This window comes from Peromyscus eremicus, unplaced genomic scaffold, assembly GCF_949786415.1.
Source record: "Peromyscus eremicus unplaced genomic scaffold, PerEre_H2_v1 PerEre#2#unplaced_62, whole genome shotgun sequence".
NCBI classification, from domain to species: Eukaryota; Metazoa; Chordata; class Mammalia; order Rodentia; family Cricetidae; genus Peromyscus; species Peromyscus eremicus.
The window spans coordinates 515,489-531,034 of NW_026734305.1; the positions used below are offsets into that span (position 1 = coordinate 515,489).

At 48.8% G+C, this 15,546-nt stretch overlaps 1 protein-coding gene across 1 annotated transcript in view; it reads right to left on the reverse strand.

Moving 5' to 3' along the window:
• Positions 1-5,488: 5,488 nt before the first annotated feature.
• Maml3 (mastermind like transcriptional coactivator 3) overlaps positions 5,489-15,546 on the reverse strand; it is a 380,689-nt gene continuing 370,631 nt past the window's right edge. Inside the window, exons 3-5 of the mRNA XM_059252471.1 lie at positions 14,569-14,844; positions 8,718-8,802; positions 5,489-7,395 (exon numbers count right to left, since the gene is read on the reverse strand). Coding sequence (XP_059108454.1) covers positions 6,398-7,395; positions 8,718-8,802; positions 14,569-14,844 — 1,359 coding nt within the window. The 3' untranslated portion in view covers positions 5,489-6,397. The remainder of the gene's footprint in view (positions 7,396-8,717; positions 8,803-14,568; positions 14,845-15,546) is intronic.

The following is a 15,546-nucleotide window of genomic DNA, read 5'->3' on the forward strand; positions in this document are numbered from 1 at the left end:
TTGAGCATGCTCATGCATACACATGCACACTCACGCTCATGCTCACAGATGGTTAAACACATGTGGAAACAGGCAAAGGGTGTGCCAGGCTTTCAAAACTTCCAATCTTCAGATATTACCCTGGGATTTGTTCTTGTTCGAATCCACTGCCACCAGGAAACCTCTTTATTATTTTAATTACTATTAAATTGGGCTATGAGGCTCCGGGTAGAGCCAGTCTCCTCCACAGGAGATTTCATTTGTTTCTGGCCAAAGAGATGTTTTGGTGTTGTTGCTGAGACAGGATTTCGGGCTGTCCTTGATTTCAGGATCCATCTGCCCAAGCCTTCCCAGTGCCGGGCAGGAAGTGTCTGCTCAGCAGCCTGACAGTAGTACTTACATGTTTTGGTTAGTAAATCTGACCAGTTTTACACTTAGAAATCAGAGTCATTACCTGATAACAATGTCATGAGGAGAGGGGCAGAGAAGGCCCTCCTTTCGTCTACCAGGGAAGTCTTAGGAGGAGAGAAGACCGAAGGGCAGAGAGATCCTTGACAAGTCCTGGATAGAAAAAAAGGGTAGCTGTGGAAGAGCTTCGTGAGATGGCTGCCGCTACTCGGATGTGCTGGGGACTAAGAATAGAAACGAGGAGGAAACGCACGCTAACTGTTGTAGGTGTTTTAATGACACCGTGGTTAGGGCAGAGAATGTTCTCTGCTATGGCATGCTGAGTGCGAGGGGCGGGGAGTGGTCACAGGCACAGGATTTGCTTTGAAGTGCTCCCCAAATTCTGCATAAGAAGTACTCATGGCAAAGTATTAGCCAGGGTTAAACTGAGTTGATGAGTGTGGGGACACTCTCTCTGCTTCCCTGATGGTTTGGAGGTGTTCCAAGTTTTAAAATCTTAAAGAGCAGTTGAAACAAACAAAAATAAACAATCAGGTTTTCCATCGCTGGGCATTTCTTTGTTCTGTGTTAGACTCCATGGGGGACATAGTGGCTTTGCTGGACCCATTAGTGTCGGTCTGTCCTTGATGACCTGTGATGGGCAGGGACACAAGGGCCCCAAATACATGGAAGCTGCAGAAAGTCCTGATTATTATCTGAAGTGGGATGGACATCTGTGGCCACTGGGCCACAGAATATCAGTGAGAATCTCATGGCCTTTGAACTGAGCAAAAGAGAGAAGGGGAGAGGGAAGGGGAGGAGGAGGAGGAGGAGGAGGGAGAGGGAGGATGAAAAGAAGACAATAAATCCAAAAGAAACTGAGAAGCTAAGACATGGGTCACATATCACAGTCTTGTTCCTTCCCAGGAAGCTTTCTCCTGCTTTGTTTCCAAGGCTGGACCTCAAATTATCACTAATAAGGAAAGTAACAACCATTTGCCCCCTACTCCCAGATGCCCCTTTCTCAGACACAGTCCTTGAAACAACTCGCCTGAGTCTGGGAACGCTTCTTCTTTTTTTTTTTTTTTTGGTTTTTCGAGACAGGGTTTCTGTGTGTAGCTTTGCGCCTTTCCTGGAACTCACTTGGTAGCCCAGGCTGGCCTTGAACTCACAGAGATCCGCCTGGCTCTGCCTCCCGAGTGCTGGGATTAAAGGCGTGCGCCACCACCGCCCGGCTGGGAACGCTTCTTAATCCACGAAGAAGTTGCACGTGCCTCATATGCCCAGTGACTTCCTGGAAATCTAGAAATGCTGCCTCTTTGTCCCCTCACGGCACAGACAGCTCTGGGACCTTTTAACACCAGAAGACCACACACAGGAAACATTTATTTTTGGAACAGCGTTTTCCTGTGTCAACCAGATAGCCTCACACTCAAGGAGATCTACTTGCTTCTGCTGGGATTAAAGGGGTGTGTGTGTGTGTGTGTGTGTGTGTGTGTGTGTGTGTGTGTGTGTGTGTGATGCCCAACAAGAGAGCACAAAGCTGGACCAGCAGGACAGAACTGCCATCACTTGGATAGGAACCACACATCGGAAGGAGAAAGGTAGACTCCAAGTCTCATGGTGCCAACGACAGTTGCCATGCCTGCGGTGGAGGGGACAGAAGGGAGGGTGTGTATTGTGCCCAGGGGTGGTTGCTGCTATGGCAAGGGGTTTGATGGCAACCCCGTGGCTTGTTATTGTCCTCCGGTCAAATGATTCCAAACGCCCTGGTCTCAGGAGACTAACTTTCATATTGGTCCTTGGCACACAAAAATCTTATGAGCCAGGTGGTGGTGGCGCACGCCTTTAATCCCAGCACTCGGGAGGCAGAGCCAGGCGGATCTCTGTGAGTTCGAGGCCAGCCTGGGCTACCAAGTGAGTCCCAGGAAAGGCGCAAAACTACACAGAGAAACTCTGTCTCGAAAAACAAACAAACAAACAAAAAACAAAAAAAAAATCTTATGAATCAGCTGGTGCCCTGGCCCTACCCCCAATACTGTCTTGACTCTTAAGATTCATCGGTTCTGGGCATCGTCTAGACTGGCATCTACAATCATCTTGTAGAATCCTCTTAGGCACCTGAGAGGTGCCTGTGAAAATGTTTAAACACGAACTTCATACCACACATTCAGTTTTATCTTAATAAAATTATAGATTTATTTATTTCTCTTTAAAGAAGAAAGGTATCCACTCATCCAGCGCCCAACAGATCTTAGTATAAATTTTAAAGGAGGAGTCATCATTCTCGGAGCTTCATGATTTTACGTTGTTGTCAACTCCCTCTCGTTCCCCTTCCAACCAAAGCAGATTGGCTTTTACCATCCTGTTATCTGGTGAGTCTGAGCCCATCCAGGGGCCAGCCCGGCGGCAGGACACTTTCTCCACAGCACTGTCAGCCACTCTGGAAGCACAGCCCGCTGTGGCTCGGGCTAGCCTCTTCCTTCACGGTCAAGTTCATTCTTTCTCTTGAGTTATGTGTATTAAAACTCACCTTTGTTTTGGAACCATTTCTACGGATGATGTTTTTCTGTGGTCTATTTTCTGCTTATCTCAAGAGTTTTGAAACATGTCATTTTACTGTGTTTGAAGTTTAACGGGGTATCTTAAGGGCAGGTCTGCTCAGAGTGGGGAAATGGATCCGTGTATGCGATATGTTAATGAAGGGAGGGCTTGAAGGAGGAGGAAATCAAAGAGGGAGGAACAGACGGGAAGAAATCAAGCAAGGGTGCAAGTGGGAGCCATGCCCCAGCCTCCGCCTGATCCCAAGGCGCGCGGAGCATCGTGCAGCCTCAGAGTTTGTCCAGACAAGTCACTGGCCTTTTATTATCCCGCAGCAGCGAGTTATTGGCTAGAGTTAGAAGAGTATAAACTTGAAGCACTTCCCGGTCAGGGTGGGTGCAGGAAAAGCTGGGTCAGACCCTGCTCTGACAGCTGCGTCATGGGCTAGCAGAGAGGCACAGGGAAGTGGAGGCGTCCAAACTGCCCCTTACAGGGGGTAAGATGGCTGAATTGTTTCTCCCTAGCACATTCCAATTTCTTTCCATCGAACTTTTACTATCCATTTTCCCTTCAATATATTTTTACACATTTATTTGTGTGTTTGTCTGTGTGTGCGTGCACATGAGCCACGGAGCTCATAGAGAGGTCAAAGGACAACTGGCCGGGGTCAGTTCTCTCCTTCCACCCTGTGGGTTCCAGGGATTGAACCCAGGTCATCAGGCTTGGTGGCAAGTGCCTTTACCTGACGAGCTGGCCCCACTACTTTCTAAATGCTCTGGCTGAGCTAGTTTTGTTCTGGTCCTGGATCTATAAACTGACTTCGTCATGTTAGACCTCCCTCCCTTTCCCCACATCCCTCAGGGTGCTCTAGGAAATTTAGAAAGTCTCGCTTGTGTGGTTGAATTAAAAAGGCTTGAGAGTGATTGATTTCTACTGTTAAATAATTGTTTAAAGAACAACACCACAATTCCGAGAAAGGAACCTGTAGTTAGTCCACTAAACCCCGGGAAGGATACATCTGCTTAAGCTGACGCTGGGCAGGGAGAGGATCCTAAGGGGAACTATGCTACAGCTCGATTCACAGAGTGACATTTTATTTCCATTGGTTGGTTCTTCTTTAAAAGTGGTATGTCAACATTGCTTCACTTCTATATTTCAGAGTTCTGTACATTCCTTAAAGGAAATGAGCAAGGCTTGATGTACAAAGTAAAAACAGAAGATTAGAAAAGTCTGAATAAAACGGAGGAAGTTGCCATAGGTCAGACAGTATAAACTAGTAATTAGATGTCACCTGAAGTGTGATACCACCTCTTCAATGATGAGTTAGGGAGGAAATAAAAATACTCTATTTTAAACAAACATTATATATATATATATATATATTTATATGTATACTTTTTACATATAGTAGACCCAGTGATATCTGTAGCATTGTAAAAACTTATGTACAAATAACTTTTTTTTTTTTTAGACATTACATATACATCAGCACCTTAGTAAAAACAAAACAAATGATCTCATTCAAATCTACCGCTCTAGTAGTTGGTCCTCAGGCTGAGCACTTGCAGGAGGCTTTGACGGGACGATGGAGCCCACTCCGCACCTCCAGTATCTCCTCATTGCTTACGTGTTTCTTTCCTGTAACCTGGCAGGAAAAGGTGATACATCTGTGTTCTGTCTTCTCACGTCACTATTTTATTTTTACTTTTTGGTTTTCAGTCAAGTCTCCCTAGTGGCAGTGTCTCCCCATTCTGGGAGTTCACAGTCACCCTGCCACCACCTCTTTGGAGAGGCGCACAGCTCCTCCTCACCCTGGTGCCTCCGGCTTCACTTCCTGTCAGAGCAGGTCTGGAACTCTCGGGATCCGGAGAACAGAGCCACAGTCTCCGCCTCAGCTTTCCACTGCAGCGCACCTTCTCTGGACTTCCTTGAGTATGGCCGGTGCAGTCCCCACAGGCTCTGGTTCTCTGTAGTAAGATGTATGTGAAGACATGGGAGGAAGCCAGTTTGTAGGATGTGTGTGTGTGTGTGTGTGTGTACACGTGCATTTGTGTGGTTAGGAGAACAGTAAACACCATGGAAAAATGCCACTTGACCTCCAAGATGGGATTGTGGGAGGGGAGGAAAGAGCAAGAGACAAGGCTCGTGACCATGGAGGCTGTTAATTCCTTCTTGGTTTTCACTTCGGGCAGGTATGTGTGAGTGACCAAGAGACCTGCGGCACAGCTTTGGAAGTAGATTGCCTTCAGCATGGGGACCACATCTCCCTCTTTGTAGCATCCACATTGGTTGGATGGAGTTCTGACTTTTCAGCTTTTCCATCTCTAGCATTTGAGATTTGCCTTTCTGATGATAAACAAGACTGGTTCCCGAGAGTCCCCGTTCCCACCGTGTGAAGGAGCCAGGATCTTCAGGCCATTTTTCCCTGGGGATAGCAGAAGTATGGGTGTGACTCCTATAAACCACTTGGCTCCCGCGGAGACCTTTGTACACCAGACGTGGTCAAAAGTCTTCTCGCTTTGACTCTGCCTTTGCCCTGGGTGCTTCAGCTCCTGGGTAGTCTGGAGGGAGAAGTGAAGGCAAGCTGGCACAGAGGCCAGGAGGAGCAGAGGTCGTGGTGAGGGAGGAAGGGGCTGAGCTGGCAGACCCTGAATTCAGCAGGGGTCTTTCTACCCTATGGCCACAGACAGATGAAGAATAGCTAGGCGTGTCAAATCAGAAGGGGACTCCGGGAATCTCAGCGCAACCTAGAGTGATGGCCGCCGTGGCCGCTGGCAGAAGCTGACCTTCAGGGCTACTGGATGGGCCCTTCTCCAGCATCGTCGTCTATCCCACTGAGGGGGCTGGCAGCAACACCTTACCATTCCTGAGGGTCATCGCTGGGCAGGAGACGGACAGACCTGCAGGACCCTTGCTTGTTTCCCTCGGGCCAGCTCAGGCGAGCTTACTGTTCTTTGTTCCTGCCTCTGCATCCAGGAACACATCTGGAAGTATATAACTCCTTCCATCCAGCATTCAGAGCATTTCTGATCTATGCACATGGGCTGTATGTCTCCCAGCATCCTCTGCTGGGTTTTCTCTGGCTGAGGTTCCGTCTCTGAGGTCTCAGGACCTGAGGCAGGAAGAAGGTCTAAGGAGACCTCATCTTGGGCCATAGTCCCTCTGGGCTGGAACAACTCTTTCTGGACCAGTGGGTCCCAGGGGTGCTTAGCAGAGGAACTCTTGCTGCCTCGGTTTACCCACCTGCTCTCCACCTCCCTTCTCTGCAAGCAGGTATCTGTGTGGCCTCTCTACTTGATTGCTCTTTGGAAGGCAGGTGGGATGAAGCCCCACGGAGCTGGGGGTCGACACCTGGACCTTCCACTGTCAGCCAGCTGTCGTTTTTCTCAGTTTACGTGGGTCAAAAAAACAAAAAACAAGGATGGGGCACCATCCTGTTTCTTTCTCGCCTGTGAGGCTTCCACCACTTCAGCTCTTGGGCCCCTTCTGACTAGGGGTTAAATAGTTCATCAAGCTCTTGCATCCACTCATCCCCTGGGCCACCTTTGATGATGGAGTCCACGAGGTCTGTACTGTCTGGGAGGCCGGGGAACGAAGCCCCAGCACCCTCACCGCTATAACTGTATGACATGTCCTGAGCGGGGTTCCGCTCATAGGCCTGGCCCTGGTTGGTCGCGGCAAAACTGCCGCCCGCCATCTGCTGCTGTGCTGGGGGCTGGCTGAATGTCGCCATGCCAGGGACACCCTGGCTCAGACCAGACATGACCAGTGGCCTCACCTGGCTGGTACCTTGCTGCCCTGTGAGTGGTGGCATCATCTGGCGGCCCATAGCCGCTGGATTAAGGGTTCTCACGGCGCCAGTGTTAGCGTCCAGGACTGACTGGCTCAGTCCCTGAGGGAAGTGTTGTTTGGTCAGTCTTGGCTGACCAGCTTGAAGTGGGTAGCTGGCGCCATTGTTGAACGGTCCCAACTCTCCACTAGTCCTCCCGGGCACTCCCGGCAAGCCTCTCTGTTGCCAGCTTTGAGCTCCTTGTTGGACGGTTCCCATGACACTCTGAAGCCTTGGTGGGCCTTGGGGCCTTGGCAAGGCCTGGCCCACGGGTCCTTTCAGCTGCTGGTGCTGCTGGGAAAGAGCCGAGTTCACCAGCATGCTCTGTCCAAAGCCACTCACCATGCCTACCCCTTGTCCAGAGGCAGGCTGCCTGGGTCCCTGGGCTTGGTTGTGTGGGATGTTCATGCCACTTTGGTTAGGATGCTGCAACATTTGGGTCATTCCTGTGCTCATGTTGTACATTCCTGGTTGGCTGGTTGGAGGGGCACTATAAGGGGCCAGTCCTATGTCTGACGGGGCTGCTGCTGTGGCCATTGTCCCTGGGTTCTGGGAGGGTCCCATTCCCATCATGCCTGCATTCTGTGCCATCAACCTTGACGTTCGCATGCTCTGGAGGGCTGCCTGGTTTCTCACGGCTGCTATGTCCTGGGGTGAACCTACAGGGAAAAAAGAACAGCTATCACCCACTATTCACTATATCAGTATGTTGTAAGATGTTGCTAGAATTTTCCTTGGGAATGTCAGTCCTGTATATGAAATGATCTTCTGCAATAACAAATCTTCATAAAAGGTCATTACTTAAATGATTAGAACATGTGAGTTGTGAAAATTTTGCAAAGTATTGAAAAGTACAAAGTCAGAAATTAAAGTCACCTGAATCCCAGCATCCGGAGAAGATCCCTGCCAACTCTTATTTATATTTAAATAGACACAGAAAATTGAGGTCACACCCTGGTGTTCTGTTTGTTCACGTTCACAATGCAAGTCATTTCCTATTTTGGATACTCGGCCATCAAGTCAGTGGGATGCCATCTCTTCGGGTGTTAGGAAAATGTACCATGGGCCAAGCTGAGTGTGGTGATACGTACCTGTAAGCCTCTCAACTGGGAAGACAGGGAGGTATGAGGATTGAGAGCCCAGGCTTGGGCTACAGAGTGAACTCCAGGTTGGCCTAAGGCATAGGGTGGGATTCTGTCTCAGAAAGGAGAAGGAGGAGGATGAAGAAGAGAAGAGGAGGAAGAATAAATAATGTCTGTTCACCACATAACATAGTCTCTTCGTGAAGTGGAATTGAGTTCAGTAGAGAATCCGTTCAATGAAGTCTCCATTTGACTGTTTTTTTTTTTTCCTTTAAGACTTGAGTAGGATTTGAAGTAGAAGGTCATTACCGCTGCCTACAAGCTATCTGACCAACGAGACTTGCTTCAGATCCACCTTGTAGCTCTCCATGAGCTCTAGTGTCTCTGACTCATTGGCCTGTGTCTGCAGCTAGAAAAAGAAGCCATCCTGTCTCTTGTTACTTGGCAAAGAATCTCATGTCTTTCTGTAGGGAAGCCTACCCTTTGGGACTGGCAACCGCTCTGCACCCCTCCCTTCCCTCTCCTCCCCTCCCCTCCGTCACGAAGATGACTGTCTAGCCACGCAAACAGGACTGATACTGGGGCCGACGAGCACTAGCTTGTCCTTACAGGTTGTTCAACTGTCAAAATACTCTGTAGCCTTGACAATGGAGAGCGGTCTGGGTCTTGCTACGACACTGTACCCTGGGCTGGCTAGAACTTCTCTGTGACCACCAAGGATCGGCAAGCAGCAGAGGGGTCCTCCGGGAATCCTTCACTCTTGCTCTTCTCCGTTCGCCAGTTATTAGGTTGGCTGGTTACTACCCAGATTTAAACAGCATCTGGAAAGCATTGCGCTGGCCGCAGATCTGCACACACCTCACTTGCGGAGTCAGGGCCAGCAGGGACACATGGCTCACCTTGGAACTGGTTGACCTGCTGCACTGGGTACGGAGTCCGCTGTTGCTGGAGGTGCTGGCGGGGCAGATGAGACTGCTGTATCTGCTAGGATGACAGGAGACAAGAGAAGGAGAGGGTGAGCAGGGAGAGGGTGAGCAGGGAGAGCACACAGTCGAGCACCTGCCAGCTTGGATGAAGGCAGGCTGTTTATTATTTTTTCCCCAAAACTAAGCTTTGTGTGGAAAAACAACACACGTATAGGCAAGGGCTGCGTAAAGTAAACAAGTGAGTGGATTTTTACGAAACGAGTCTCACCCTCAAATCCAGAAACAGATGCTGCCAGAAGCCCCAGTCACTCCACCCCCAGACCCAGCGCACCATCAGCTTCACTGTGAACCACACGGACTACTTACTCATCGCCGCGTCTGCACTTCTCTGAGGATTCTGTGCTCGACGTTTCCGTTTCTCCTAAGACTGACTCCTCATGCTGAGCTGTATGGTTACCTTCACTACTGACTAGTATTCTATGACATAGACACACCACCGTTTACTAATTCTGCTAGGGACAGTCGTTGAGGGTGTTTCTAGCCTCGGGCTGTTGCCGATATCACTGCTGTGACACACCTTCTGCTGGAATTTCCTGCATTTCTGATGTTTGACTTGCTGGCTTGTGCACCCAGCAAAGCAATTTTTTTTTTTAAAGATTTATTTATTTATTATGTATACAGTGTTCTGTCTGCACATATCCCTGCAGGCCAGAAGAGGGCACCAGATCTCATTACAGATGGTTGTGAGCCACCATGTGGTTGCTGGGAATTGAACTCATGACCTCTGGAAGAACAGCCAGTGCTCTTAACCGCTGAGCCATCTCTCCAGCCCCCCAGCAAAGCAATTTTAACTCTGATTTTCCTGTATCAGTATGACTGCTTTCCTTAGCATCGTGTGGACCTGGCTCAAAGGGACAAGCTACAACCTTTTAGTGACCTCAGTAGATGCTGTGGGTACAGAAAGATAGCCTCCTCGAGATATACATATGTACACACATACATACATAATACATACATAATATATGCATACATATATAAATGTGTGTATATCACACATATACATACATATATAGCATATACATACATAAGCACATATATAGGCTAATCACACACACATATATGTTAATCTTATTCTCATGAAGTCACACCACCTGTACAATACATGTCTATAAGTAAGATACTCTGGGGCTGGAGAGAGGGCTCAGCAGCTAAGAGAACTGGCTGCACATCCAGAGGTCCTGAGTTCAATTCCCAGCAACCACATGGTGGCTCACAACCATCTACAGTGGGATTCGATGCCCTCTTCTAGCTTAAAGTCATACATGCAGATAGAGTGCTCATGTACAATAAATAAATAAATAAATAATAAATAAATAAATCTCTTTTTTTTTTTTAAAGTAAGATACTCTGAATTTGGCTGAGCATTGGTGGTGCACACCGTCAATCCCAGCACTAGAGAGGCAGAGGCAGGTGGATCTCTGTGAGTTCAAGGCCAGCCTGGTCTGCAAAGTGAGTTCCAGGACAGCCAAGGCTACACAGACAAACCCTGTCTCCAGAAACTAAACAACAACAACAACACCTCCGAATTTGCTGCTCTGAAGCAGACATGTAGAATTTCACCTATTCTAGGAGTCGGAGGCCCGCCTTTTAGTCTTTCCTCTTTGGCTCCTGGGGATTCTGCGCCACAAGCATCATTACCGACATGCTGGGCAGGCTGTTCGATCATTATCTAAGCAAAGGCAAGAGACACGGGGAGAGAGCAGGGAATGAGGCTTTGAGTTCTCGGTTGGCCATCAAGTCGCCACGTGACCTTCGACGCTGCTTAACCTCCTTCTGGCAGCTGCTGAATATTCATTAAGTACTTTTCATCTGTGAGGGCCAAAAAGAACACCACGCAAGCAGATCCCCGCTCTTCAGAGAGCTCATTATAAAAACAACATGCACTGGCTACCTCTGACCACACGTGTGTGCTTCTATTTTCTCTCTCATGTTTGTTCCTGGGCAGGTCTGCAGTGTTCTGTTTTTCTTTCCTTTCCTCTAAAATGCCAGCCAGCATCCTGGCATCCAAAGGTAAAAAAAACAAAAAACAAAAAAACAAACCAGAACAGCCTCTGCCCTGATGACCCCAGCCTGTGCGTCTACCATAGGATTCTACACAAAAAGAGATGAATCAATGCGGAGACCATTATGGGTGTAGGCCAGAAACCATGCAAACCTTTCAGGCAGTAATGCAAGGACATTATTGAGAGCAAGTGAGCTTTTAAAAGTTTCTCCTGGCCTGGGGAGATAGCTGAGCCAGCAAAGTAATGAACTGCCTCAGAAACCGAGGCCCTGAGTTCCAGTCCTAGAGCCCAGGTTAAAAAAAAAAAAAAAAGTCAGGTGTGGTGTAAGTCCAGGGCTGGGGAGGCAGAAGCAGGTGGTTTCTGTCTAAACAGTCTAGCCTGCTTCGAAAGCTCCAGGTCTGGAGAGACTCTCTGTCTTAATAAACAAGGTAGACAGTGCCAAAGAATGCTACCTGTGGTTGATCTATGGCCTACACACACACACACACACACACACACACACACACACACACACACACAGGGCGTTCTGTTCAACCTGCGTGAACGGAAGAGACAGACATGCTGCACGCTTGTTGAGAATAAGGCATTAGCCTCAGTCCCCACCCGCTTTTTGTTTTTTTTTTTTTTTTTTTTTTTTTTTTTTGAGGCAGAGTGTAGTTTTGGTGCCTGTCCTGGATCTCTGTAGCCCAGGCTGGCCTCGAACTCACAGAGATCCACCTGGCTCTGCTCCTGAGTGCTGGGATCAAAGGTGTGCACCACCACCACCCGGGCCCCACCTGATTTTAACCTTCTTGGTTCTGATCGCCAGGTCAGCTGAGTTCCTGAAGATAGGCAGGATCTCAACTGTTTCCCTTCACCTGGGCTTTCAGGAAGCACAAGTGTTTCCAATATATTGTTTTCAGACCCGAAAGTGCTGGGGCATGCTCAGTGTTGAGTGATTGAGAAAAATCACAGTCGGTGCGGTGCTGATGTGAAAATCAGTATTTACTCTCAGGGCTGGGGTGCAGTTCAGCAGCAAAGCCCTTGCCTAACATGTGTGAGGCCCTGGGTTCCATCCCCAGCATTGCCAACAACAACAGCAAAGAAATCTCAAAGCAGAAAGCTGAGAGCATCCCACCGAGGAGCCCGAGTCATCTGCCCTCCTAAGCAACACACAGGGAGGGCACAGGCAGGCAAGACATAACATTGACATGGATGGCACACGGGGCTGCAGCTTTTCCACGACAGTCCCTAATGCTGTCCTGTGTCCTAAGAGCCATTCCCATATACATTTGTGTATATGGTTTCCTAAGGAATTTGTATACCATCATCTCAAGTAATCTTTAAGACAGGAAAATTATGCAAACCTAACCTGCTAGATGAAGACAGACTGTTTTTTTTTTAATTATGCCTGCTTGTGTGTGTGAGCTCGTGTGTGTGTGTGACACACACACACACACACACATACACACACAGGAATGTGTGTATGTGTGTGGTGTATGCCAAGGCACTTATGTGGAGGGTACAGGACAACCTCTGCTATTCGTCCTTACCTTCTATCTTGTTTGAGATAAGGTCTCTTGCTTGTCTCTGTATGGATCAGCTAGCTGGCCTGACAGCTTCTGAGGGTCCCTGTGTTCTCCCATCTCACTGAAGGAATGTTGTGATTACAAATGGGCACTCCTGCATCTGGGATTCAATGCAGGTCTCCATGCTTCTCTAGCAATCATTTTGCCTATCTCTTCGGCCTTACATGATTTTTTTATTTGTTCAAAATCACACTAACTGCGAAAGGATGGACAAGTCCCAACCCTGAGCCAAGCGATTTCAACTTGGTCCCTCCTAATGTGTGCATCCAGTTGCTAAGGCAACTCAGACAGCATCCTGTTTCCTTCACGTTTTCCAGGTAGTCCCATCTCGCCATGGTTCTGAGGGGTTTCTGTCTTGTCTCCTTGTCCACAGGCCCGGGTTTGACACACTTCTCCCTGCGATCTTCTCTCTTTCTATTCCTTCCCCAGGGCTCGGCTGAGCAGGCGGAGCTGGGGCCTGAGAGCACACCCCTGGGTGGGCACAGATGAGTTCTGTCTGCTTACCCTGACTCCTTCTGTGCCTTGTCTGCAGCACATGTATCAGAAATCATTTCTCAGGGCACCAGGCACACCTGAAAATGTCCTGGGTTTGGTGGCGGGGAGATTTACAAAGCCCAGCGTCCCTTAGCAGCTCCATTTATCACTGCCGGAGAGATATTAGCACAGCTCCTTGTCACACACCTTATGCAGGGTGAGAGGGATAGAGGTTTGTTTGTACAATAGCTGCCAGGTGGCTGACTGACCTTGGTAAGAAGGGAGATAATTACATGGCTGTTCAGGAACAAAAGCAAGAGCGAGGAACAGAAGCAAGCTATGCGCAACAGCACACCTTTTTCTCTTCGGAGGGCGACTGCTCGGACTTGGGACTGCCGTTCTTGGTGGGTAGGGACCTTATGGGCCTGGATCCTACTCAGTGCCTTGGAGAGGAAACTCCAAAATTCTAATTCTATTAGGAACAAGTATGAGCAAGCGTCAAAGCGTTCCTGGGTTTCCCAGGACAGCCTCACAACTGTGATTCAGAGCCAGCCTGCCGGGTGAGACGCCCTAAGCAGGTCCCCACAGGGGCCATCAGGGGGTCTCCTGTGGACAGACCTAGGTGGTTCCTTGGGATAACACTAAATCAAGCACCAGCATCTCTCACAATAAAACAAATCAAAGCCTACAAGGGTGGTCTGCAGAGGAGGAGTTATATGGCTGGGGTGGGCAAGGAGCCCTGGAGTAAAGGTGGCATCTTTGTACTAGGCCTTCCTTTCGCTCACAGATTGCCTGAGCTGTAGGAAAAGGTGTCGGGACTGTCTCCAGTTGCTCCCTTTCCATGACCCTGTCCACGTTCCCTGATAATTCTGTGCCTGATTGCATTGTCGCCGGTCTACCATTTACAACCAATTCAGCAGAATTCTCCACTCTTTCCTTCTGAATCATTTGGGTTTTTTTTTTTTTTCAGTGTGTGTGTGTGTGTGTGTGTGTGTGTGTGTGTGTGAGAGAGAGAGAGAGAGAGAGAGAGAGAGAGAGAGAGAGAGAGAGAGAGGAGAGAGAGAGGGAGAGAGAGAGAGAAAGAGAGAGAGAGAGAGAGAGAGAGAGAGAGAGAGATCAACCCTGAGTTTCATCGCTCAGGGACCATCTGCCTTGTTTCATGAGACAGGCCCTGTCTAGCGAACCCCAGGACCCCACCTCCCCACTGCTGTGGTGATGACATGCGCTGCCATGCCTGGCTCTTTACACAGGTTTTCTGCCGGTGAACCAAGGTCCTTACGGTTTCACGGCAAGCCCTTTACCAGCTGAACTATCTTCCCAGCTCACATATTACTTGTACTATTGTTATTTTGCTTAATGCTAGCAATGTCGGGGCCTACGGTAAGTGTAAGCTAGCCCCCACCACATGCTGGTTATAAAGACCCCTGTACCAGCGGTCAGGGGAAAAGGAGTCAGGGCAAGAATGGAAGAACTGTCTTCAGTTAACAGGCCTTCCAATTGACGGCTGAAGCCCGTCTTTAAAGAACAAACTAATGTTATGCGAGAAAAGCCTAGCTAATTGAAAAGGCGAAAATTCCACAGGTTCTTCTACGCTCCTGTGAAAGGCCAGTCTCTGAGTATCTTGACAGGGACAATGTTGACGTCCTCACAAACAGCAGGTGCCAATCAGATGCTAGCTGAATTGATGGCTCGCACCTTGGAGGAGGGGGCGTTACCTACCTGCTCCGCCAGGATCTGCTGTTGCTGTTGCTGCTGCTGCTGCTGCTGCTGCTGCTGCTGCTGCTGCCTCTGCTCCCGGAGGAACTGTTGCTTCTGATGCTCCATCAGCTGGGCTCGTTGATCCATTAGCATCTGCTTCATGATGGCTGCCTGTGGCTGGCTGCCTAGAAAGCCAAGACCCCCAGGACTGGCTCCGGAGACCATGCTGCTCGACCCTGGGGGCACAGAGTTCTGCATAGGGCCCGCGGTCCTGGGAAGACCAACTGTGTGCTGCTCCTGGAGGGAACAGAAGAAAGCGATTTAGAGATTCTGCCGGGACACTTCCTGCCATTTCATGGGAAACTTCGGAGGGGAATGGGGCAGGGGTCCTAGCTGAGGAATTCCAGGGGTTCTGAGTGATACCCATTATACCTCCAGAAAACGATCCTGTAATTCTCCATAAAAATCATCCTGTTGGCCTCACCACAGGAGAATTGGAGAGGCTCCACAGAGGCAGGGGATAGTAGCAGTAACAGAGAATGGGTCTGGGACATGGGAAGCCAATTCATCTGTTTCCGATGGGATAGCATGGTGGCTGTCCACTGGGATTTCAATGTTCTACTTCTCTAAAGAAAGGAAATAAGCCCTCAGGCTGGGCTCACCATAAGTCTCAAAGGCAGCATCCATCCTGATCTTTCCTGATAATCCTACTCCTTACTGTCTACTTTGCCAAAACGGACATCTCAGTAAATGTGAGAGACATACACAGACAAACGGACTCGGCGGTGGATGTTAGTCTAGCTAACCAAAACACCAGCTTTTGTATGTGTATGAGTGAGTGTGTGGGAGCCTTTTAAATTCTGCCGGACAGTTTTTTGATAGTAGGAGCTGAAATGTTTTATTTTTGATCAAAGCTATATCTATCTATCTATCTATCTCTCTCTCTCTCTCTCTCTCTCTCTCTCTCTCTCTCTCTCTCTCTCTTTCTTTCTTTCTTGT